A 19,484-nucleotide genomic window follows, 5' to 3' on the forward strand; every position below is an offset into this window, starting at 1 on the left:
GATGAGGTTGCAAAGGAGAGCAACGGAAGTCCCTGAGTACAGCTGTCAAATACAACGTCAATATGTCCACCAACGGCTTATGAAGTTTGGTACCGTGAGTGGGGATGCCGCCAACCAGAGGATGTGGTTGATCGAGGGTCCATGGACATGTCATGCAATCCGCCTCAACACATCATGAGCACGATGGAGATGTATCTTTGACGTTTCAACTACTTTTGCCATGCTAGCCTACTTTGATGGCAATCGCGTAACTCTTTGCACGGTCTGCACATCAATCAATCTCAATAACCCCGTTGCTCATAGAGCCCTTCCAAAAGTCATCCTGTTCGGACGCAATCCCGCTAGAAACCGTGCACTGTGGGAGCCATGCTCCCGCTCTCTACAACTCAGGTATCGATGTCTCTCATCTAAAAGCCATTACGACGAGGATCCATGACAACATGGGCCAGCGGGTTGTAGATAGAACCTTGGTTCATATGACCATCAACAGCGCGAGATCTGAAACGTATCTCACTTGTAGTCCCGCACTGGGCTCTGTCGAATGGTATACCACTAGCTGACATATCACCCTCGCTTGTAGCTCTGAGATCAATCTTCGCAATAGCAGCGATGCGCTTAAGACTTTCGATCTGCTTCTCCAAAGCATCCTGCGATGTCTTGTGCGTGTTCTCAATCTCTTCACGGCGACGATCTCGCCTGTCTAGGAAACTTTCCACTGCACACGCGTGAAAAGCGCGAACCTTTTCGATGGCATCATGCTCTTCCTTCTTTATCTCGTTCAGCTCAGCGATGTCGGTATCTCCGTGATTGTCTCGGAGGATGGTCTCTAATCGATTGAACAGGCTTGATTGAGCGTGGCCAGTAGTACGCATCATGTTCAAAACGTCAGTCTCAGCTTCGAATGTTGCTGCCCTTGCTTTGCGTTCGTTCGCTCGCTTAATGTCATTGTTGACTATAGCCTTTTCGCAGTCTCCGATAGCGTCTTGAATGATTTTCGTAAGCTGGGTCTTTTGTTCTGCCGTCATGGTTTTGGCCGCCGCGCTCGAGCTTTCCTATGTGTTAACGTCAGTCCATGGTCTGTGAACGACCACAATCAAGCAATACGTACCAGTTGTACCTTCTCCATAAGATCGCTCAACGCATCGCTACGGTTGTAGCATTCCTTCAGCAGTCCATCAATGACAGAGCTCATTCCCTCCTTCACCTCTTCGAGCGAGGCCATTTCAATCGCGTTGCCTTGCTTTAGGCCTTTAATGATGGCGTCCGACGACATAGTGAGATGGCGCGGTTGTCGCAGTTGTCGCCGTAATATTGATCTCGGATAGTGTTGTGGTCGCGTAGTGTTGGTTGGAGTCAGAGAGCCTTCCAAAAAGAGCAGGAGCGACTAGCGCGAAACTGCCCGGTGGAAAGTGAAGGTGAACGCGAAGACACACACAAGCGATTTTACAGTTATGCACATGTAGAGCTGACATCGTGTTGATGGTGCTAACTTCTGCTATGCGCCCTCATCAGCTCATCGAGTCGCGCAGTCTCTAGTCAGACTCAGGTTCAGCATCAGAGTCCTCCAGCCCACCAACTTCCCCCCACCAACTAACAACCTCACTCTTCGCCAGCTTCAGAATGGCCTCGTAGTACTTGATCTGCTTCATCAACATCTTCTCACCATCCCACTGCCTCTTCACCACTTTCTCCTCATCCCTAGCGCTATGGTTCTCAAGCGCCTTCTGCTCTTCCTTGATGCGCACCAGCTCCACGCGACACAAGTTGTACGTCTTGTTCCAAAGCTCTTCGTTCTCGTGCTCCCAAAGATCACCGATGCAGATATAGATGGCCTTGATCCTTTTGTACTCCTTGTCAAGGTCTTCGGATGCTGCCTCTGCGGTGCGCAGTTCGTTCTGCTGTTCTTTGGCAAAGACTTCGTCGGCTGCGTCGCGTTGCGCTGAGAGCTCGGAGAGGATTTGCTCGCCGTGCTTGACGAATTTGCGGAGGTCGGGCATGGGAGCTTTGGATTTGAGGCGGGTAATTGTTGAGTTTGCCTAATTTGCAATTAGCATAGCATAAGGTCGAGGTTGGCTGTACTTACAATAGAAAGCTCAACCTTGAGATGCGCACAATCAGAGCAAACCTTCTTCACTGCTTCAACCTTTTGGCGCCTGCCTGAGTCTGCGGCAGTGCTTGGCTTCGATCGGGCATGGCTGGACGCAGGCTCTCGGGCGTGTGAAGTAGAGTGGGCTGGCGTTGACGATTGGAGACGGATGACTTGGGCTACCCGCTCGTTCAAGAGGTCATCTTCCGCTTCCTCCCCATCTAGCTCAATGCCAGAGAGCTCAGCCATGTTGCGAAGGCATACCATCTGCTGGTCCCATGCGGCGCACTCTCCGTCATACACCTCCTCGGCCTTCTCAATTCGGGCTTTTAGGGTCGCTCGAATATCTGCTTTCCTTGTCTTGACAGCCTTGAACGAGTCGGCGATGAGCATCATTTCCTTTGCATCTTCCTCGACAAGCGCGTTGTGAGCTGGAGTGACTACCTGGTTCGTAGGCAGGCGAACGTGTAAGGCTATTCTTTTGTCTAGGATGACTTCTTCTGCCTTGATGTTTTCGTACCATTCGTTCATTGACTCGGTTTCGGCGTTGAAGGATTGGTGTGCGTCTTTGATCGCGTCGTTTTTCTTGGTGCAGCTGTCGCTCTTAGCTTTCTCACAACCAGCGATACCGTCTCTGTTGGTCTTTGCCAGCTGTGCTCTATCTTCTACCGGAGTCGTCTCGATTGACTCTTGGCTCTCCTAGTATGTCAATGTTAGTCTTATACTTGTGCAAAGCTGCGCCTGAACATACGGCAACTACCTCCTGCTCCTCGGGCTCACTCGACGCACTGTCGTAGCCATAACGCACCGGATCCGGGCCAAGCGTGCGAAGAATGTCCAAACGAGAGAACATTTCATTCAATTCGCTGGAATATTCGTCATCCCTATAGGTGTAACGGGCTTCGGGTGGGTTTGGGCGATAGCCATCCGTAGGGAGCTGTCGTAGGCCGGCTAGCATCGCGGCGAGAGGCTCTGGAAGCACGTCAGGCACTTCAGGCGCTTCAGGCTCGTTTAGTTCTTGGCTGTCGTCGTGAACACAAGCTCGATCAAGCTCCACTGATTCTTGGCTCTCGTAATGGAAGTGACCGTGAACGTCCTCGCCTGGAGTAGGTGTATCTGTGCAGTGAGAGCGCATATCCGCAGAGGTGTGCCGCATGCCGTGACCGTCATAGAAGTACTCCTCGTCTTCGCAGTAGGCTGGAGACTCGTTTTCATCGTAGTAGTCAATGAACTCATCTCCGATTTCGAGCCAGCCTATGGTATGTTGGTGTTGCGGCATCTTGCCAGCGCTGGCAGGCACGGTGCCGTATGTATTTGCTGCGAGCGTGCACAATGTCGTGTTGTCGTACTAGGCCGTGGTGTAAGGCACGGGGAGCGCGCTGCCAGACGAAGCTTCCAGGCTGAGCGGCACCCGTTATCGTAAAATACGAGTTCATCGGTGAAAGTGAAGATGAAAACCAGCGACCTCGTCGCTCCGGCTATAGTCAAGGCGCAGCCGCTCGACCTTTGCCATGCTCTTTCTCGTACCAGATTCTGTGCCGGCGCGTGCCCATCAAAGTAAATCATTGTGACTCTTGTTCGTGGAGGGCACATGCGTAACTCGATGCGAGCGGTATGCCGGCTTTAGTGCAGCTGCTGAGCATTGCAAGCATGATTACCTCTTTCTCTTTCAGACCTTACTTGGAGCAACTCATCCCGCTGAAGCAATGAGTTGAATTAGCGAGTAGGGTGTAGACAGAAAAAAAGGAAGTAAAGTGAGATGCGACAGAAAGAGATAGATAAGAGTAAGAAAGCGGACACAACACACCCTCCAGATGAGGTAAGAGACCTCAGATCCATATCGGCGAACAGAAGCGGTGAGATGCTAACATCACAGGCCTCGACAGCAGCATGTGATAGACATGAAGCAGAATGACATGTGCACTCCCGAAATGACGGAAACCTAAACATGTCAGTCGACCTGTTCTCATCCACTCACCTCAACCCCAAGATGCCAAACAATGTCAATCGTTAGATAGAGTTGCAATAGAATACTTGTACATGCAATCGAAAATGCTCTAACCCAGCACCTACGTGTCTACCTCAACCGAAAATGGCCATCTGAATCATACAAAGTCTCATTCCAGTCCAGCACTGAACATAAACCCTCATTTCCTTACGCAATGCACCGATCGAGTACACAAACGCTGGAATAGCTGCTTCACCGAACTCCTATCCTTACAGTCCGGATTTATACGCGGAGCAGCTTAGCAGCATAGTCGACAATCAAGCTCTCACTGGGGAAGCTCATCTCCTCGAGCTTCTGGGCATATGGTGTGGGCACCTCAGCACCGGTAACACGGGCAGGGGGCGCCTCCAAGTAGTCGAAGGCGTACTCGCAGGTAAGCGCCATAATCTCAGACGCGACACCGAAGGATGGGAATCCAGACTCTACGCAGAGCATGTGGCCGGTCTTCTTGACGGACTTGACAATGGCCTCGACGTCGAGGGGCTTGATGGAGCGCAGGTTGATGACTTCGGCTTCGACGCCGTACTTGGACTTGAGTTGTTCGGCGGCGACGAGGGATTGGCCGACGCAGCGGGAGAGGGTGACGATGGTGAGGTCCTTGCCGGGGCGCTCGATCTTGGCCTTTCCGAACTAGATGGGGGGTTAGTTGGTGGGTATGGTGGGGAGGATGGAGGGGTGTCTTACGGGAATGACGAAGTCGTCTCTCTGGGCCTCCTCGCTCATGGGGAAGGAAAGACCGTACAGAAGTCTGTGAATGTTAGTACAAAGTCTCCTATCTCGCGGCTGTTATGACCTACTCGTTCTCTAGAACCACGACCGGGTTGGGGTCGCGGATAGCAGCCTTCAACAGACCCTTGGCGTCCTCGGCGCTGTATGGCGAAACAACCTTCAATCCTGGAATGCTTCCGTACCACGCAGTGTAATCTTGGGAATGCTGAGCAGCGACACCGGACGCGAAACCGTTGGGACCACGGAAGGTGATGTTGCAGGGCTGGATACCACCGGACATGTAGTGGGTCTTTGCGGCGGAGTTGATAATCTGGTCAATGGCCTGCATGGCGAAGTTGAAGGTCATGAACTCGCACTGTCGTCGCGGTCAGATTTGCTTTTTGGGTCATGGAGACCGGGAAACTCACAATGGGGTGGAGACCAGCGAGCGCAGCACCGACGGTCAGACCGGCGAAACCTGACTCTGTGATGGGAGAGTCGATGACCCTCTTCTCACCGAAGCGGTCGAGCAGACCCTTTGTGACCTTGTAGCTGTGGCTCAGTCAGCACCGTCCATTGATATTCTGTTGTGTATAGCCTGCGATGTATTCTCTGCCCAATTAGATCCTCCTCTTTCTTATCGCAGACATGACATCTCTCTTCTTCATAGTAGGACGTACGCTCCGTTGTATTGCGCGACTTCCTCTCCGAGCACGAAAACCTTGTCGTTGCGCTCCATCTCCTCGGCCATGGCCTCGTTGAGCGCCTCTCGCACCGTCATCTCCTTCTGGCCCGACGCATATCCTCTCCTCGCAATTGACGGTGTAATGGCTGCGGCGCGGAAAGCTGGTCGGAAGGCGGGCGCTGGCCGCGACGCCGAGACGAGGCGGGAGGTGGGTCGGAGGAGCCTTGAAGCAGCCATTGTGGGGTGTGTGTGAGGGTGAAGGTGTGGTGAGGAAGTGCCGTGGGCGAGTGATGGCCGCTGAGGCTTGTGGTGGTTGCTGGGGCTTGCTGGACAATTTCTTGATGCGAAGATCCGAGTCGTTGGGGCCGGCGCTAACGATCAAAGCTCTCGAGCAGGGACCACACTATAGCGAGAACACCCGACGTGCGTCTGGATGGTCCCTGGATAGTCCGCCTCAACAACGTCGCTTTCACCATAGTCCTTCCATACGGCTTCTACCGGATAGTGATGCAACAGTCGCTTGCATATTGTACCATAATGATCAAAACATTCAGATGAGGATTACTTCTTCTATTCTCTATAGCTCCACATTTCGCGTTACCATGACCGTCCCTAGACCGTGCCCTACTTCCAAATATTACAGTATATATGCGCGTCTCCAATGCGCGTGATGCAAATGCCAGGAGATGATGCTCCTATATCGAAGGAATAGCTCGCAGACCAACAAGGTCCTAGATGCGAAGAGAAGTCTAATGCAAAGGGCGAGAATTGAAAACTTATGCGTCGGCGGGTTTCCTTCCGACCATGAGGTACATAGGTGTGAAGAGCTTCTCCCTGCCACCGGCAACAAGGCAGTCGGCTGCGAGAGCAAGACTGTCGGCAGTCTTTTGGGTACCCTTGGGTGCGAGACCGATCACCTCAAGACCACCGACGAACTTGTGGATGAGGCCACGTCCGACCTTGGTCATGCGAAGAATGGTGGGGATGTCGCCAATGGTGCTGATGTACTTCAGCTGGCCAGAGAGCGGCCAGTACCATGGGTAAGGGTCGTCCCTGTCTGCCAGATCCTCGTTGTGCTCCATCACGAAGCCAGCCTTCTTCATAGCATCGAGCGCAACCTCAATCTTCTCCATGTTCGAGATACCGTCACCAATCTCGATTCCAAGACGGATCTCGCGATGGTGGGGGTTGTCGTTGTCGTACTTGTCGGTCATGAGCCACTCGTATACACCAAAGACACCGCCGGGCTTGAGAACGCGGAAAATCTCGCTGTAGATGCCCTCGAGCGATGGTGCGTGGACAGTGGCCTCGATGGCGTAGACGGCATCAAAGGAGTTGTCAGGGAAAGACATTTGCTACAACGAGTTAGTGAGTGGTACTCAGGGTGTGGGAATATATCGTACCATGAAGTCACCCTTGGTGAACTTGAGCTTGTCTGATAGACCCTCCTTCTCGGCGTAGGCAGTGGCACGCTCGATCTGGTAATCGTTGTTGTTCAATCCGACGACGTTGACACCAGCGAACTTGACGATCTCACGGGCGGGTCCACCGACACCGCAGCCAACATCCAAGACGCGCATGTTGTCCTGGAGGTTCATCTTGTGGGCGAGGTAGTGCTCGTGGCGGGCAATGGCCTTGTAGAAAGACTCGCCATAGGCGTAGCGGGCGAAGTGGAAAGACTGTCCCCAGCCGTACTCGTACAGGTCGGTTGCGAGGTTGTAGTAGTGTCTTGTGAGGGTGGCGTATTCGTCTCGTCGTTCCTGAGTTTGTTAGTAAACACAGTATGCACCAATGCCACATATGCGTACCTTGCGGGTCTCCTCGGTCTCGTCGCCAGCGGCCTTGTTGTCCCAATGCTTGAAGTACTCGTCGACAGCGGCTTGCTGGGCAGCCTTGTCCTTTTGCAACATGGCAGTCATGCCACCGCGAGCCTTTGCAGACTTGCCGTGCATGGCCTTGTTGAACTCGGCATCGCGAGAATGGTCTTCCTTTTCGAGCGCAATGGGAGACATGATGGGTATTAAGAGTGATATGGAGTTATGCGGGGAGCGAAGGGAATGAAACGGATAGTAGAATAAACAATTCGAAGAGGACAGGACCCTGAAACTTTATAAAGACGACCCCGGAGAGGAAAGAGCGGTATGGGTAGGAGATTGGGACTTGAATTTCTTAGGGGGTAACTGGCGTCGCCCAATCACGACCGACTCTGTACGCGGCCCTGGCCAACAGCGCTAGCGGTCGGTCCTCGCCACCCGAGCGCGTGAAAGCCAAGACCGTAAGAGGCGTATAGCGTAGTGCCTAGATTTCTACCGTCACTCCCATACCCTCTGTCGCAACAACCACCGCGCCCCACTACGCGTACTCGACGTCCCCAGATTCGCTCGGCGAAGTCGCGAGATTACATTCAAAACTCAGCCACTATCGCACACCCTACACAGCAGGCCTCACCATGCCGCCGCAAATCAAGAGCGACCTGAACCGTACGTCATGTCTTTTTCCACTGCGCGCAGCATACACTAACTTTTGTAGGATCGGGTTGGGAAACTACCGACTTTCCGTCCGTCTGCGAGAAATGTCTGCCGGATAGCACCTATGTGCAGATGCTGAAGGAGGACTATGGCGCAGAGTGCAAGATCTGCACGCGACCCTTCACCATCTTCCGCTGGAAGGCCGACCGCACCGCGCGACAAAAGCGAACCAACATCTGCCTCACATGCGCCCGCCTCAAGAACTGCTGCCAGCACTGCATGCTCGATTTGTCATTTGGACTGCCCATCGTAGTTCGTGATGCTGCGCTGAAGATGGTGGCGCCCGGCCCACAGAGCGACATCAACCGACAGTACTATGCGCAGGAGCACGAGAGGGAGATCGAGGAGGGACGTGGAGCGATGGAGGCATACGAGAAGACGGACGAGAAGGCGCGCGACCTGCTCAAGCGTTTGGCGCAGAGTGAGCCCTACTACAAGAAGCAGCGACGGATAGAGGCTGAGGAGGGCGAGAGTGGGCAAAAGGCATTATCCGCGCCAGGCGGAGGCGGCGCAGGAGGCGAGAGCAGTCACGTCCCTGGACCGATCAGAACGCGAGATTCACGGGGTACACCTGCGCGAGGAGGCATGAGGCCAGGAAGAGGAGGTCGCATGGGCGGCGCATCCGCGGAGCCAAACCCGCAAGACTGGCTGCCACCGTCCGATCCCAACGTCGCATCGCTCTTCGTGACAGGCGTGGAAGACGACCTTCCCGAACACGAGCTTCGCAAACACTTTTCACAATACGGTCAACTTCGGTCACTGGTATGCTCACATCGAGCGCACTGCGCATACGTCAACTTTGTCAAGCGGGAAGACGCCGAGACAGCAGCGGGTACATTAAAGGGCAAGGTGGTCATCAAGGGCTGCCCTATGCGCGTCACTTGGGGCAAGCCGAAGCAGCTGGACAGCTTGGATCAGAACGTCAGGATGCAATACGCAAAGGAGGGACGACAAGTGGCCGGCTCATCGCGACGGGCAGCCGCTTCGCAGGCTGCGATTGAGGCTGCACCACAGAACAGCCTGGACAGCATGGTCGTTGCACCTCCACCGGGAGCTGATGACGATGTTCAATACGCTAGTTTGGCTGGAAACTAGGTCTTTATTTCTTGCATTGGGTCGGCGTTTGGGACTGTATGGGTATCATGATTCATTCGGTGTGCATAAAAGCCTAGGAGGAACAGCATTTTGTGCCTCCCAATGTACTCTTTCCCTTGCCCTTTTTGATATCCTCGTTGTCGCCTCGTTCGGTATGCTCGTGTATCCGTAGTTCTGCCTGCGTTAGCTATCCAGCTTTTATACAATCATGCAAGAAGCATACTGTAGCTTTCGCCCTCTGGGTCCGCTGCTTGGCCTTGAACCACATTTTCCCGTAGGAATTTGGCTACTTCCTCCGCGTGCACTAATGACGATTGCAACTCTTCGCTTCCGATTCGTAGGTTGCGGTTCGCCTCGAACTTGTTACGGGCTTCGGTGCGGGCGGCGAAGAGCGTGTTCATGTCGCCTGTGCTGTGTGAGCGCTAGAAGATGTTCAGCGTCGCAATACGTACCTTGAAAGGCAATGCGCGCGGATCGCAGCAGGTTCCGGTATGCTACTAACGCCATTTCGTGTAGAGTCGGGGCGGTATGTAGTGAATAGAGCGTTGTAAAGAACGATCAGTTCCGTTCGGAACTTCCGCGAGGAAAGTTGGCACACGTGACATCGTTCCCGCCAGGGTCCCCCCGGCTGGCGATCCGACACCCGCTGACGTCGCGCAGCTGAAAGTGGTCCACACACGAGCAACGCTTCGGTGGCCTCAACGGTAGAAATCTAGCTCCCACACCGGGCTGCGATCTACCAGAGCCAACATGGTGTCCTTCTGGCCTTGGAAGGTACGTCGAATCTAACTACGCGCTAATACGCTTGCTGACTGTGGCAGGGTAGCGAAGATGCCGCCTCGTTCGAGAGGACGCTCAACACTCTTACTGGCAAGATTAACAGAGCTGCCGCGCGCAATGACAAACAGAAGCAGCTCTCGCGACGCGCGCGCGTCATGTGGACGCTTTATACCGGCTTCGCGTATATTCTGGTCGCGGTCGTGCTCACCTTCGTGACGGGCTGGCAGAATTGGGGTCCCATTGAGGGAAGTGTGGTGGCTGGCGGGCCTGTCTTGTATGTCCATCGTCATCGCAGCGACGAATATAGCTAACCCTCCAGGATTTACGGCCTCCGCTACGCGCTCATGAGCTACTTCGACTACCGCATCCGCAACACTGAAGCCTACCTCAAGAAACTGAACAAAGAACGTGACGCTACCATTGAGCGCCTCAAGGAAGCCACCAAGTACAACTCGACCCAACAATTGCTAGAGAAATATGGCGCCTCGCCCAAACAACCCGAGCAGCCACAACAAGGCGACTCCCCCGGCCGCAGAAAGTCCCAAGGCCCTCAGAAGCCAGCGCCGCCGCCAGGCCCCCGCACTGGCATGCCTCCTCCCCCAACGGCAAACATCCAGCGACCCCAGCCACAGCAACTCCCGCATACCCCACAGAAACCTCCGTCGAACGTCTCATCCCCTCAAGGCCCATCCCCGCCACAGCAACTGCCCCCACCAGAAGCCCCAGGCGCTGAATTCGCTCCAAACGCATTCAACACCGGTGCCGTCGACCTAACCAAGCAATACACCGCCGACTCCCCCGCCGCCTTCACACAAACCCACTGGTACGACCGCATCCTCGACGCTCTCCTCGGCGAAGACGAAACACAGGCTAAGAACCGCTTCGTCTTGATCTGTTCGGAGTGTCGACTTGTGAATGGGCAAGCTCCACCCGGTGCCCGCACGCTCGAAGATGTTGGGAGGTGGAGATGTGGTGGGTGCAGTGCGTGGAATGGGAAGGAGAAGCCGCGGGAAGATGATGTTACGAGGCTTGTGAGGGATTGGGAGGCGGAGCGGAAGGCGAAGGATAGACTGAGTGGAGATGGGGGTGTGAAGGAGATGGAAGAGGTGGAGGATGAAGGTGTGGTTGTTGAGGCTGAGGCTGAGGCTGAGGCGGATAGTAGTGGTGAGGATACGCCGCCGCCCAGTCGGAATACGAGGAGTAAATCCAAGGGGAGGGGGAAGAAGTAGGGAGGTTATGGTGGGCATGGGCGTCTAGGTATGTCGGGATGGCATCAAAAGGGCGCGGATAAGGGGGGTTATGTATACTATATCGATATGGCTTACACTATGATAGTAAGCATTTCTAGAAGAGACCAAGGATTTGAAGATATCGAACCGTCTCAACTTCTTCTCTTAGTTGTAGCACGTGCACCGCTGGCCGTGTATAAATACCTCGTTTTACTCCCTCTCTTCCTGTTTCTTATCACTCATCCTTCATTCGGGATTTACCAAAAAATTGACGTAACCCGAACATGGCGTGCGCTTCCTCCTGCGCCGCCCCATCACTTTTACCAAAATAGCTGCCCTTGTGACCGATGGGGTGTGCTTCTGCCTCTGCCTCTTCCTCCGGGTTTCTCCAAAAGCTGTCTCGATCTTATGCCATGGTGTGCGCTTCCTCCCGCGCCTCTTTATCATTCTATCCAAAAATCTGCCTCACTGCGATATGTGTGGTGCGCTCTGTCCTAGGCTCCTTCATCATCTTTACCAAAAACAAAATTGGACAACAACATGGTGTGCGCTCTTTCTGCGCCTCTTCATCATTTTCATCAAAAGGAGTACGATTCTCTTTCATGGTGTGCACTTCCTCCTGCGCCTTCTCAAAACACTGTCATCTACCCAAAAATTCCATGCAGGCGTTCGAATGTCCTGGCGACTGTGCTGTCTTTTCGAAAAAGTAAGACAGGTCTAGCAAATGTCTCCGTTTCCGGGATTATCAAAAACATATTGCTATGAACGCCATGGCTGTGGGAGGAGTCGAGAAACAGTGATCGGGGATCAGGATGGCCGGTCGAGGAAAATTCATTATGAATATTACATGACCGGTCGCTGTTCTTAAAGGCTGTAGAAAGAGAGACATGTGGTGTACAAAACTATCAGGTGTTTGTGGAATGGCTGAGAAGCAGTCAAAAAACGCATACGACATGCCATGAGCTGTGCCTGTCTGTCCGAAAAGATCACACAGTACCAACATGGAGTGAGAAAAGACCTCTTCACAGTCTCAATGTGACGGTCTGGCGGATATTTAAACCTCACTGCATCCTCTGGCTTCTTGTAATCTACACTCCACAACCTTTTCTGTGTCTTACCAAAAACCTCACTTTGATGGCACATGGTGTGCGCTCCTCCTCCTCCTTCCTGAATTTTACCAAAACATCCTAGAGAACATTGCATGGTGTGCGCTCCTCCTTCCGTGGACTTCAAAAGCTCAACATCAGCAGTCATGTGTGCGCGTGTCGCTCTGGAAACGAAAGATCATGGCAACAGCTTCATGTGCTCGTCCTTCTCTTCTTCGACTTCCAAAAAAACGAAAGGCAAAGCCATATGTGAGAACCTGTGCTTCCACAAATGCTCCCAAAAACGTTCAATGTGCCGACTTTGACCCCGGTTCTACAACTCAGCAACGATCCGAAAAAGTACCTGACATAGTTAACATGTGCAGTTCTTGACGCGTGGGTGGTGTATAAAAACCTCGTCCTCGCCGGCTCTTCCTGTCTTCTTTATCCCATACACCTCTGGTGCATTTTACCAAAAAAACATTGATGACCACCGACGATGGAGTTCTCCTGCCTCCTTCTTTCTCAAAAGTTACTCTCAACAACACCATGTGCGGCTGTGGTCTACCAAAAATGCCATTTCATCGACCATGAGCGGTGCTTTGTCGGTAGCTGGAGTATAAAAACCTCCTCTTTGCCGGCTGTTCCTGTCTTCATTATCCCAAACACCTTTAGTGTTTTTCGAAAACACCATGGTTTCCTACCATGGTGTTCGTCGGCCTCCTCGGTCTCAAAATGCCGCGCCTACCCATCGATGTGTGGGTGTGGTCTACCAAAGGGCGTTCAAACTTCAGGAATGTTTTCCTGCCTGCTTGCCTCTGAAATTCTGTTTGATTGTGTTTTATGGCTGTCTGGACGCTTGGAAACACTGTAAATCGGAGATGCACGCGGCTATGCTCACAAAACCAAAAGATATCTGCGTCATGCTTCGGCTTTGCGAAATTCAATAGAAAACAGTTCATGACTGCGCTAGTGCACAGAAGTGTATAAGATCCCGCTCAGCTGCTGCTCTTCTTACTTCTTCATCACACCACATTTATTTGGTACTCCAAAAAGGGCAGTGCAGACTGCGATGTCTGCCTCCTCCTCTTTCCCAACCAAAAGCTACCAACGCACTCCGTATGAGTGCGCTTCTCCACTCTAAAGCTCACCGTAGAGTTGTTATGGTCTCTGTCTCCTGCCAGCCCCAAAGGTCACCAAAATAGGACAGGCTCCAGAAAATGATTGAGCAGTCGACTTCTCAAAACTCGAATATCACCCAGCCACGGGCCTTACGCTTCCTCTCTTCCCTAACAAAAGAAATAAGATCATAGCGCATGGTCTCCCGGACTTTTAAGCTGGGTTGCGTCTATATAAACACCTCCTGGGCTGGAGTCTCTTACTTTCTTATACCTTCACGTTCCTGTGCTTTACACCAAAAGCCGCAGTAAAAGTCTCCATGGCTCTGCTGTCGCATCACTAAAAAGCCCAAGTAAAGAATTGTTATGAGAAAGCTCTCCGTCTCTTCCATCACCCTACCAAAGAGCGACTAGATCACCTTGATGATCTGCCTTCTACGTCTGTCCTCGCTTCATCAAAATGTCCCACATTTTGCTGTCATGGAATTGTCCGTCCGCTTCTGCCTTTGCATTACCAAAAATCTGGTCATACTGGTATATGAAAGGCGAGAGGGGCGTCTCTAAAAGCAAAACATCAGCAGCAGTGTTGTCCGCTCGGCCCTGGTCTCTGCGAAAGTGAGAGTGGAAATTTTCATGAAGGCAGTAAGAGTTATTACTGCTCATTGCACTTGCGCGGTGTTCCGACTGTGGAGTGGCATATAAAAGCTCCTCTTCGCTGCTGTTCCTTCTCTTCTTCCACACACCAAATACCAAAACACTGTTGATCAAACTCCTTAGCGAAGTGGGCCATGTGCGGCGCCCTCTCCCCTCTTTATCCCAAAATCTTCAAAACTCATCATTCCTGCTGCCATGGCTGCGCTCTCTTAAAAACGACGCATTATGGTCGCATGGTGTTCTGCGGAAGGTGTGGAGCGATACTTGGAATATTTCCCGGAGGAAGTTCATGTCTGAAAACGCTACAATGTCTCTCGATGTCTGAATCGCTTCTAAAAGAAACACGAAATGATACCTAGGATGGTGTGGAGCAGCGTATTGTGTATGAATACTTCTCTTTGCCAGGCTCTCGCTCTTCCTTTCAAATACTACTCTTTTTCCGTGGCTTCTCAAAACCGTGTCGTTCATCTGGTCTTTTTCAAAACTTTCAAAACCACGGCGTTACCTTTGAATGGCCTCGGTGTCTTTTCCAAATTCGAAATCAACGCTTCCATGTTCGCTGCGGTCTGCAAGCCCGTATGAAGTGCTTCAAATGTCCAACGAAGATGGCATGAGAAGAGTAATGTCGCTAGAATCGTAACTACCCGAGCCATATGTCGCGTCCCCTCGAAAATTTGCACGCTCCGGCGTATGCGACGATAATCCGACGATGCCTTGTTTATGGCTCTGTGGACTTGACTAGAAGTATATAAGGTCCACCGGCCTTGTGTGTCCTCTCCTCGAATGGTAATTCTTCAAAATGCCGTATTTTTCAAAACAGTAATCGATACTGCGCATGGGCGAGACCTTCGTTCTTTTGGCGCAATACTTCGTCATGATTTGCTCATGGTACAGTAAAAGAAGCATGTAGACTTCTCATGTGTCCGTTCCCGGCGGTGCTTTCGAACTGAAACAAATACAGCCCGGCATCGTGCCGCCTCAAATATGCACCACCGCGGTGAATGAACAAGCCGCCGGTGTTGTCTTTCTCATCTTTTCTTATGACCGTCACGTGCTATGGAGGCTCATGCTGGTGTATAGATACCTCCTTCTGGCTGCCAACCTTCTTATTTCTTCATTACATATCTTTCTCCCTACTTTACCAAAATTCATATAATCAGTCCACATGGCTCCGCCTTCTGTGGTCCTGACTGTCTTTGTGAAAACACGACGTCCATTATGCATGGACTTGCTGCGCTCTCGAAAATTTCCACTACTGCTGTCATGACTAAATTGACGCGAGCACTATGTCATGCCGCGTCGCTGAGAGGTTTCGGCAGACTGTGTATAAAGTCTTTCACTGGAACTGCTGCTCGCTTCCTCATTCACATACTCCTCATCCATGATTCTTTAAAAGCTGCAGCCGGTCCCCCTATGATTGGAGAATCTGTCGTCTTTTCAGATATCCTCAAATCAGATTCGCAAGGCGCTATGGCTGTGTCCTCTTTCTGGGCAGGATGTAAAAGCGGACAGTGTCTTTTCCATGCTGCTTCTGTGTTGAAACACCAAAACAATAAGATACAACCTCCCATGGGCTTCGAAGCCGTTGTTTGCGCCTTGGTTTATGAGCGCGATAAGTTCGCAGTTACCATTTTCAACCCTTCAAAGGCCCTTAAAATGTAGAAGTTTCGACGCATCAGTCTCTCGGCGATCACTGCGTCAAATGTAGAGGCTACTCAAAAGATAAACAATCCAGAATCATGATGAACGGAGTCGTTGTCGTGGTGGCGGCTATCATGACGTCGCGGGAAGGCGGGGCTGTTAGCGTCTCAGCAGGGCTATATAAACCCCGCCATCTGGCTGACCTTCTTCTTCATCACACTGCTCTTCTATCTTACGAAAAACAAATGAACCGATTACTATGTCTGGCGTCTTCTGAGCAGCCTCCGAAACATTTCAAAATACCCACAGACCTTTTTGATGTGTCGAGCATCGCCTCGCGGCTTGGAAAGTCGAGCTTTGCATTCGGCATGCATTCACCGATATCAAAACTGCATACAAGACTATCATGCAGCAGACCAAAGAGAGAATTTCAGTTCGCTAGTCCCCAAAAACTCCACGCCCTGATCTGCATGGGCCCGTCGGCTCTACAGCTTCTACTATAAGGCATCTGCTTCTTCCTCCTTTTCTAAAGCATTAGAAACACTCAAACCTCCAAAAAGCCGTGGAGGAAATGTGGATGTGTTGAAAGCTCTTAAAATCCTACAGTTCCTAAACAAACGAAAAGGACAGGCATATTCTGAAAATGAAAAGTTGTCACGAATATCGAGTGGACTGATCTTCTCTCGAGCGGCGAAATTGGTGAATGGAGAGGCTATGTCGAAAGTCTACCCCAACTTCTACATGAACGATCTCCAGCGTTTTCCTATCTCCATCTGATATGCATGCAAAATTAGCAATCAACATCACGCTCATTAATGTGATGGATGAGTTCTCGCGACGTCGCCGTGTACATGCTCCTGCAAGCCCCTTGGACACGTTTGAACAACTAGAAAGCTAGATATGAGCCCGGAATGAGCTGGCCTCGTTCGCTGAGTAGGTATCAACGCTATTGTTTCTACTCTTCCTCCTCAGCTATTCAATCCGCTTATTTTTAAAATCAAAATCAATCCTTCACCACACGTATGTCTGATTTCTGCGAGAGCGAGCAAGAACAAGGTTCGCAAGACTAGTATGTCTCTTTCTCCTGCTCTTCTTCCACTCACCTCCTCGGCATAGATGACAAAAGCTCGCGAGGTACCGGATATGCTGTCTCGGAGGCCACGTAGGATATGCGAAAGAACAACGCGATGTCCAGCATTCTGCGAGATCCACTTCCATGACCTTTTCCTCAGGTCTCTCCAGGTAGACCCAAAATCGCACAATGACCGCTCCATGTCCTCCAGGGCTTTCAGTGCGCAGTCCAGCCATCGAAATCGAGCAATGTCATATCCATGTTGTTCGACTCCAAAAGAGTGGCAGAAGCGTAGCATGCTGCTTCTCTCGTAGATCTTCCGCATTTATAGATAAAAAAACAGCGCACTTGGCCTTAATGTGAGCGTGCTGCTCTTCTTCCGACTCAAACACGCAACGGCAACAGTTCTGAAATACACAAGAACTACATTCATGGTCACTGTCCAGCGTTCAATGCTATGTCATTCCCACCAGCCTTAATACAAATTTAAAACCGGCGTCTTTATGGTGATGTCTTTGTCAGTGTCATCGATTCTGGTCATGACGTATCGCCCCAGTACCACCGACCGCCAAGATGTCCCTAGTCCTAGGGGTATAAGATGCTGTAGAGGCTGCGAGCCTTCTATCTACCCACAACCTACCCTGTTTCATCAAAAATCTTGAGAAAAATGGCTATGTCGTCCGGTCCAAAGTCTTCCTCGAGTCCAGCTATGTCTGCGCCTGGAATCAACCCCCAAAAAGACCGACATGTTTGCGGCCTGTGTTCAAGAAATTAGGACGACTGGACTCATGACACTTCCTGGCTGAACCCCCCTCTTTCATGCCAGAAAGCAGTCCAACGCTCCAGTCATGAAAGCAGTGGAAGTTGCGAGCCTCTTCTCCGCTAAAATCCTTCTCTACTTGATCAAAATACGCATCCTAACCTCTCAAGTCGTTCGTTTCAAGAGCATGAAGTGCAGAAGACGTGTATGTTTCGTCCTTCCGCCCAAAAAACATGATACCATTTGTACATGTGTCCAAAAGAGAAAATCAACAACGAAATGTCTCTTTCCAGACAGTCGTCCTCTCTTCTATACCACGTGACAGAGGTCAGACTTAGGATATAAACGGCGTTCGAAGCTGCTAGCTTCTTCTCTCTTCGAAGCTTACTCTTTTTTGTTGAAAACTAGGACGACGATGGCGCCATGTCGTTCGATTCAAAGTGCAAGCGCAGGCGTCCATGGCTGCTCCTTCGTTCGACTTCCGAAACAATAGCAGCCTTCATGTACGGGTTGCAGTATCCAAAATAGGCATCTGGAAAAACGATGTTCGCTTCGGACAGTCTTCCTCACTTCTATACCAGAAGACAGTCTCGTTCTGGGGATATAAAACGCCATGCAAGCTGCGAGCTTTCTCTCTTCCCAAACATTCCTCCCACATATTAAAATGGATTCGTATTAGGCGCATGTCTTTCGACCCAAAAGTCTCGTCTGGACTCTACCATGCCTGCTCCTCCTTCGACTTCCAAAACTACAAGGGTTTCTTTCTACGTCAGATATACCCAAAAACACTTTACGGACACAAGTAGGTCCGTTCCTGGGGGTTCTCCTGCCTTCTACATCGAAATAACTGTCGCATATGAAACCTGGTCGTACGAGATATATGACTGTGTCTTCTGGAGTGCATCTACTTCATCAAAACATTTGGGACCTAACGCATGGCTCTGAGACGCTTTAAAAAAACACCCCTGACGAGATTGTATGAGAGAGGTCGAAGAAAGAGAGGAATTGAAAGAGAATCAGAGGCTAACCATATTGGAAAGACGAAGTTCCTGGAAACAACAAAAGCGTTCCCACAACATCACATGAGAAAGAAGTGCTCGCGCTGCATAAACAAGGCGACGCAATCAGAATGTTCTCGGTGGAGAACTAGAACGTGTATAAATATTGCTCTCGGGTCTGCCTTACCCTTCTCGACCACACCTCCGCTACTGGAGTCTAAAACATCTGATGACATGATGGCATGAGTGGGTCTGTCTTTCTGGGGCGTTCTCCAAAAACCAAAGTCGGGCTCATATGAGAGTTCGCTGCTCCCGCGATTCAAACTCGATCGAGATAAAGGCGATGTTCTCGGCGCAGAACTGGAACGTGTATAAATACTTCTCCAGCTTCTGTCTTTCTCTTCTCTACAACACTTCCGAATCTAGAGTCCAAAAATAAAGAGCGAGGGACATTGATGGCTGCGGCCCTGCTCTTCCCCTCGATTGTTGTCTAAAACCCTTGACCAATAACTTCATGGAGTGCGTTGCTCTCGTTCACCAAAACTTACGGTGGATCATGTGTGCTCTTAGCGCAGGACTGGGACCTGTATAAATACCCTTTGGGATTCTTGTACTACTCTTCTCTCCAACACCTCCAGTCTTGGAGTCCAAAAATCGGCATCGGCAAGACCATGGTCTTGGCTTGCTCTCTTTTCCCTTATTATTTTCCAAAAAGTATCAATGACAGCGACATGGCGTGCGCTGCTCGTTCACAGAATTATTGAATGCGATTTCTTATAGTGATGATGATGATCGTCATCATCATCGTCAACTCTCAAATGCCCCAACCACACGCCATCAATACTTCCCTACTATCGTACACATGCGATCCAACTTTCCTTCTATACCCAAACGATCCACCTCTTCACCCAGCCCCTCCCCATCTCACCCCTCCTACTTCGTCTTCGGCTTAACCTGAAAAAAACTACTCATCTTCTTCATCCCACTCGTATCCACCTTCTTCAGCGCCTTAACCCCCCTCCCCTCACTCTTCTTCT

General features: G+C 51.2%; 5 protein-coding genes across 5 annotated transcripts; 2 read left to right on the forward strand and 3 right to left on the reverse strand.

Moving 5' to 3' along the window:
* Window positions 1-4,316: 4,316 nt before the first annotated feature.
* PDB1 (pyruvate dehydrogenase E1, beta subunit) lies at window positions 4,317-5,724 on the reverse strand (the record flags this gene model as incomplete). Its single annotated transcript, XM_049395590.1, has 5 exons — window positions 4,317-4,724; window positions 4,779-4,842; window positions 4,892-5,178; window positions 5,231-5,354; window positions 5,483-5,724. The coding sequence occupies 5 exons, from the start codon at window positions 5,722-5,724 to the stop codon at window positions 4,317-4,319; spliced, it is 1,125 nt and encodes a 374-aa protein (XP_049259454.1).
* Window positions 5,725-6,263: 539 nt separating this feature from the next.
* Window positions 6,264-7,499, reverse strand: ERG6_1 (Delta(24)-sterol C-methyltransferase; the record flags this gene model as incomplete). Its single annotated transcript, XM_049395591.1, has 3 exons — window positions 6,264-6,842; window positions 6,891-7,247; window positions 7,296-7,499. 3 exons carry the CDS (start codon window positions 7,497-7,499, stop codon window positions 6,264-6,266), a joined length of 1,140 nt encoding a protein of 379 aa, XP_049259455.1.
* A 437-nt stretch (window positions 7,500-7,936) lies between these two features.
* SLT11 (Pre-mRNA-splicing factor slt11) lies at window positions 7,937-9,110 on the forward strand (the record flags this gene model as incomplete). Its single annotated transcript, XM_049395592.1, has 2 exons — window positions 7,937-7,967; window positions 8,017-9,110. 2 exons carry the CDS (start codon window positions 7,937-7,939, stop codon window positions 9,108-9,110), a joined length of 1,125 nt encoding a protein of 374 aa, XP_049259456.1.
* Window positions 9,111-9,183: 73 nt separating this feature from the next.
* MZM1 (Mitochondrial zinc maintenance protein 1, mitochondrial) lies at window positions 9,184-9,511 on the reverse strand (the record flags this gene model as incomplete). The annotated part of the gene is made up of 2 exons (XM_049395593.1): window positions 9,184-9,284; window positions 9,334-9,511. 2 exons carry the CDS (start codon window positions 9,509-9,511, stop codon window positions 9,184-9,186), a joined length of 279 nt encoding a protein of 92 aa, XP_049259457.1.
* A 349-nt stretch (window positions 9,512-9,860) lies between these two features.
* On the forward strand, window positions 9,861-11,119 carry J4E88_001927 (uncharacterized protein; the record flags this gene model as incomplete). Its single annotated transcript, XM_049395594.1, has 3 exons — window positions 9,861-9,865; window positions 9,937-10,164; window positions 10,210-11,119. 3 exons carry the CDS (start codon window positions 9,861-9,863, stop codon window positions 11,117-11,119), a joined length of 1,143 nt encoding a protein of 380 aa, XP_049259458.1.
* Between the last annotated feature and the right edge of the window lie 8,365 nt (window positions 11,120-19,484).

The sequence above is a fragment of the Alternaria novae-zelandiae genome (assembly GCF_023758075.1).
Source record: "Alternaria novae-zelandiae strain BMP 2774 chromosome Unknown scaffold_2, whole genome shotgun sequence".
NCBI lineage: Eukaryota > Fungi > Ascomycota > Dothideomycetes > Pleosporales > Pleosporaceae > Alternaria > Alternaria novae-zelandiae.